At 43.1% G+C, this 5,900-nt stretch overlaps 1 protein-coding gene across 5 annotated transcripts in view; it reads left to right on the forward strand.

The window, feature by feature from the left end:
* The window catches only part of LOC122539907 (abl interactor 1-like), a 44,013-nt gene that overhangs the window by 35,456 nt on the left and 2,657 nt on the right, over positions 1-5,900 (forward strand). For 3 of the 5 annotated variants that reach the window (XM_043675067.1, XM_043675065.1, XM_043675066.1), the window contains exons 8-10: positions 447-608; positions 723-812; positions 4,425-4,556. In XM_043675067.1, coding sequence (XP_043531002.1) covers positions 447-608; positions 723-812; positions 4,425-4,556 — 384 coding nt within the window. The remainder of the gene's footprint in view (positions 1-446; positions 609-722; positions 813-4,424; positions 4,557-5,900) is intronic. The other 2 variants (XM_043675068.1, XM_043675069.1) reach the window with 2 other exon arrangements.

Consider the following 5,900-nt stretch of genomic DNA (forward strand, 5'->3'; position numbering starts at 1 on the left):
CTGATACAATTGCAACATTTAAGAGGCATTTGGATGGGTATATGAATAGGAAGGGTTTGGAGGGATATGGGCCGGGTGCTGGCAGATGGGACTAGATTGGGTTGGGATATCTGGTCGGCATGGACTTGACCAGAATTGAACATAGTCAATGGAATGAGTAAGGATTAGAGGCACTCATGAGTGGGAGCACAGAGGGCTATAACTAAAACTTTGCAACTTAGTGGCATAGCACATTGAAAAAGCGAACTCAGGCGCACATGTGCTGCCCATACATAACCAGACTGAAAATGTGGATATGGAGCAGGGTGAATCCAGTATGTGAACAATCCATTAACTTCGTTATTGTGGTGAATACCACAGATTGCTAGAAAGTCAGCTGAAAAGACTGTTCCAGTGCCTATGGATAGTGATGGACTGATCTCCTGTCCTCTTGATCTTTAATGCAGCTAGCTCTGCTTCAGGCTGTCATAACCATTTTATGTGGCAGGGTCCTCGGCGTGACCACAGTGCTACACCTCCTGCAAGTCTCAGGTGCAGGTGCTCTGCCAGCTCTCCTGCCTTACTGCATCCACCCGTAAATGATGTGTCATTGTCCTCTCCACTTTCAAGTAAGCTTCCTTGTTCTGTGTGAATTTCAGAATTCAGCTTTGTGCAATTTATAATCTCATTCTTTTGTGCTAATGACTTACAAAAGCTTCCATGTATCCCCACCATTTCCTTAGTCTGCTCCCCAGCACCTATCCTTCCCTCTTTATTGCAGTTTATTCCACAGATCCCCCTGACTGGTTTTGTTGCCCGCTTTCAGGAGAACAGTAAGTTTTTATATTCTGCACTCGCCTGCTTTGCATGTAGATGGATGAGATCTCATTTGATTTCTGTCTGCAAATAATTATCAGTCAGTGAAATAGATTTTTTAATACTAGGCTTTTACATTTAATTATTGGTATGTGTCTAAACTTATTGAAAGGTCACCATTCCTGAACCCGTTAGTGGCACAGTTGAAACTAAAAAAACTCAATTATTTCACCTAGCTGAGTGTGAATTACTCAGCTGAGTGAAACTGAGTTCATATCCAGGCCCGAAATAAAACGATCCATTGTGCAATATCGTGTCCGAAAATTACATTTTGAAAGGTAGGGTGAATGTTTCTTCCTAGAAGTGAAAAATTTGAAGTGCTATGATTTTTTTTTCCCCAGGCTTGATGTCATAAACTATGAACTCTCTGGGAGTTTGGAAGCAATTTCCCTGTACTTACTGAAGTGTAAAACTATTGGGAATAAAACACCAAAACAAAAAGTATTTTTGTGGTATACTTTAGTGTTTAGGTGGTGATGCACAACAGATCTGTAAAATGTAATTTAATTAAGTACATTAGAGTCACATACTGTAATATCTAAAGATTACAAAATATGACACATTCTAATTAAACTGTATTTTATTCTAACGCTGCATTTCTTTATATATGTTGCATATGAACACAAAATTGTCTTGTATCTTGTGGCAAGGTCCTGGTGCAGTGTTAATATCCCGCGTCCCAGGAAATGGATTCCAATCCCTTAATGACAGATGAGGAAGTTTTTAATTTAAAAAAAACTGGAATGAAAAGCAAACCCTAAGGGAATGACTGTGTAACTACTGTGAGAAAGTGAGGACTGCAGATGCTGGAGATCAGAGCTGAAAAATGTGTTGCTGGAAAGCAGGTCAGGCAGCATCTAAGGAGCAGGAGAATCAACGTTTCCTGAAGATAGGTTTCTCAATTCCAGTCACCTGCCTTCTCCCCTAACCCTTGATCCCCAACCAAGAACCTATTGTGGGCGGCACGGTGGCACAGTGGTTAGCACTGCTGCCTCACAGCGCCAGAGACCCGGGTTCAATTCCCGCCTGAGGCGACTGACTGTGTGGAGTTTGCACATTCTCCCCGTGTCTGCGTGGGTTTCCTCCGGGTGCTCCGGTTTCCTCCCACAGTCCAAAGATGTGCAGGTCAGGTGAATTGGCCATGTTAAATTGCCCGTAGTGTTAGGTAAGGGGTACATGTAGGCGTATGGGTGGGTTGCGCTTCGGCGGGGCGGTGTGGACTTGTTGGGCTGAAGGGCCTGTTTCCACACTGTAAGTAATCTAATCTAATCTAATCTAATCTATCTATATCTTAAATACACTCAATGACTTGGCCTCCACAGCCTTCTGCAGCAATGAGTTCCACAGGTTAACCACGTTCCACCTGAAGAAATTCCTTCTTGTCTCAGTTCTGAAGTGTCATCCCTTCACTCTGAGGCAGTGTACTCAAATCCTAGTCTCTCCTACTAGTCATAGTCAGACAGCATGGAAACAGACCCTTTGGTCCAACAAGTCCATGCCAAACATAATCGCAAGCTAAACTAATCCTAATTGCCTGCTCCTGGCCCATATCCCTCCAAATCTTTCCCATTCATGTATTTATCCAAATGTCTTTTCAACGTTGTAATTGTTCCCACATTCACCACTTCCTCAAGACATTCATTCCACACGTTAAGCACCCTCTGTGTAAAAAATCTCTCCTCTCACCTTTAAACATATGACCCCCAGGCTTGAAATCTCCCATCCTAGGGATAATACATCTACCCTTATCTATACCCCTCATGATTTTATAAACTTTATACGGTCACCTCTCAACATCCTATGCTGCAGTGAAAACATCTCATGCTATCTAACCTTAACTCAAACTTTCCATTCCCGGAAATATCTTTTCCATTTCCACTCTGTGTGGGCCTCTCAATATTCTGTACGTTTCAATTAGACGCCCCATCATCCTTCTAAAATCGATTGAATACAGATTTAGAGTCCTCAACTGATCCTCATATGAGAAACCCTCCATTCCTAAGATCATTCTTATTAACGTCCTGTGGACATCCTCCAAGGCCAGTACATCCTTTCTTCGATACATGGCTCATAACCGCACACAAAATGCGGTCTGATCAGAGCCTTTATACAGCCTTGACATTACATCTCTGCTCTTGTAGTCAAGCCTTCTTTAATTAATGTAATATTGCATTTGACTGTCTAACTGCCAAGTGAACCTGCCTGTTGACCTTAAGAGAATTCTGAACTAAGACTCCTGCTCCTTTGTGCTTTAGACATCTGAAGACTTTCCCCAATTTGAAAATAGTCAATGCCTCTATTCTTCCTACCAAAGTGCATAACCTCACATTTTCCCACATTCTATTCTGTTTGCCACTTCTTTGTCCACTGTCCTGGCCTTTCTAAGTCCTTCTGCAGTCTCCCTGCTTCCTCAACACTACCTGTCTCTCCACTTATCTTTGTATCTCCTGCAAACATAGCAACAATATTCCTTTGTTCAGACTGTTAATGTACAATGTGAATAGTTGTGGTCCTAAATCTGGATCCTAACTCCTCCAGTTACCAACTGTGATCCTGGAACAGACTCCTTTTAACCCTACTGTCTGCCTTTTGCCAGTCAGCCAATCATCTATCCATGCCAGTACCTTGACCCTAACAACATGGGCTCATGTCTTACTTAGTCACCTCCTGGGTGGTGCTTTGTCAAGGGCCTTCTAAAGTCCAAATAGATCATGTCCACTGGCTCTCTTTTATCTACCTTGCTTGTTACCACCTCAAAGAATTCTAACAGATTTGTCAGACATGATCTGCCTTTGAAGTGATGCTGTCTCTACCCTATCTCACTATGCACTTCCAAGTACTCTGCAATTTCATTCTTATTAATGGACTATAATATCTTACCACCAATTGAGGTCAGGCTAACTGGCCTATAGGTTCCTGTCTTCTGCCTCCCTGTCTTCTTAAACAGGGCTGTTACATTAGCCACTTGCAATGTTGTTGTGAGTCCCAGAAATGCACTTCACCATTTTGAAATTAGATGTGTATTGTGCTATTGAGCTATCGCACATCCAACATGACACCAGTAGGATAATGAAGGGGATGCAGATCATTTATCTTTAGATAAGTGTAAAATGGATGACATTAAAACAGCTGCCCATCGTACACCATAGTATATACCACGGGAAAATTGGACAAATCTATAAAAGATGACTGATTCAATATCACCCATTCTACAATATTACTAATGGCCTTTGATTTAGAGGTGCCAGTGTTGGACTGTGGTGTACAAAGTTTTAAAATCACACCACACCAGGTTATAGTCCAACAGGTTTATTTGGAACCTAGTACTTCCTTATGTTGTGAGATTTTTAATTTATGGCTTAAATTTCCACCTGAAGTGTTTAACAGTTAGAAGGTTACAATTACTAAAGTTGAGGCTTACAACATACAGAATTATGGACTTGCAATTGAAAATCATTTGCATTTATTCTCGATAATTTGGTTTAGTTGCTGAAAGATGGTACTTACCTTTTGTCATATTTACGTTATCCTATTGGTCTGATTTTTTTAACCTTGCTCTGTCATTTCAGTCACTGACTGTCCACCCCCACCACCTCCTCCTGACTTCATGGTCGATCTTAATGAAATGACGCCACCACCGCCACCTCCAATAGACTACTTAGATGAGCCTCAGTGGATACCACCTAATTACATCGAAAAAGGTACTGGTAGGACTTTTGTTTTTAGTCCTTATGGAATTTATTTCTTTTTATCCAAACTTTGAAACTATTGTTTTTAGCTGCACATCAGACATTTTACTAACTGGCACGTAGTGACCAGTTTGCCGTTTGTTCAAATATTCTGTATAATTTGGTGGCATGGTGGCTCAGTGGTTAGCACTGCTGCCTCACAGCGCTAGGGACCTGGGATCGATTCCAGCCTTGGGCAACTGTCCGTGTGGAGTTTTCACATTCTTCCTGTGTTTGCGTGGGTTTCCTCCAGGTGCTCTGGTTCCCTCCCACAGTCCAAAGATGTGTAGGTTAGGTGACTTGGCCATGCTAAATTGCCCATACTGTTCAGGGATATGTAGGCTAGGTGCAATAGTCAGGGGCAATGTAGAGTAATAGGTGGAGGGGAATGGGTCTGGGTGGGATACTCTTCGGAGGGTCAGTGTGGACTTGTTGGGTCAAATGGCTTGTTTCCACACTTTAGGGATTCTAATTCTAATTCTAATCAAGGGGTACACCTAACTGCAGTAAACCCTAGCAAGTGAAGCTTGTATGGACAGGCAGGAGGTTGGAAGGACATAGCAAGCCAGGCAGCATCAGGAGCTGGAGAGGTCAACATTTTGGGCGTAGTCCTTCAGGATTGGGAGTGGGTGTAGGGAGAGCTGCATTTAAAGGAGGTGGTGGTGTTGAAGTGGGGATAGGTGAAGACAGGTAGAGAGTATGACCTGGTTGATCAATGGGAGGAATAAATTTGGTTGGTGCGAAGGAGCAGTGGAAGGGTGGAGGAGGGGCTGGGAACGGAGTTGGGGGATGGGAAGAGAAATTATTTAAAATCAGAGAACTCTATGTTGAGTCATAGAGTCATAGAGATGTACAGCACGGAAACAGACCCTTCGATCCAACCCGTCCATGCCGAACAGATATCCCAACCCAATCTAGTCCCACCTGCCAGCACCTGGCCCATATCCCTCCAAACTCTTCCTATTCATATTCCCATCCAAATGCCTCTTAAATGTTGCAATTGTACCATCCTTTACCACATCCTCTAGCAGCTCATTCCATACATGTACCACCCTCTGTGTGAAAAAGTTGTCTGTTAGGTCTCTTTTATGTCTTTCCCCTCTCACCCTAAACCTATGCCCTCTAGTTCTGGGCTCCCCGACCCCAGGGAAAAGACTTGGTCTATTTATCCTATCCATGCCCCTCATAATTTTGTAAACCTCTATAAGGTCACCCCTCAGCCTCCGACGCTCCAGGAAAAACAGCCCCAGCCTGTTCAGCCTCTCCCTGTAGCTCAGATCCTCCAACCCTGGCAACATCCTTGTAAATCTTTTCTGA

This window comes from Chiloscyllium plagiosum, chromosome 33 (assembly GCF_004010195.1).
Source record: "Chiloscyllium plagiosum isolate BGI_BamShark_2017 chromosome 33, ASM401019v2, whole genome shotgun sequence".
Classification (NCBI taxonomy): domain Eukaryota; kingdom Metazoa; phylum Chordata; class Chondrichthyes; order Orectolobiformes; family Hemiscylliidae; genus Chiloscyllium; species Chiloscyllium plagiosum.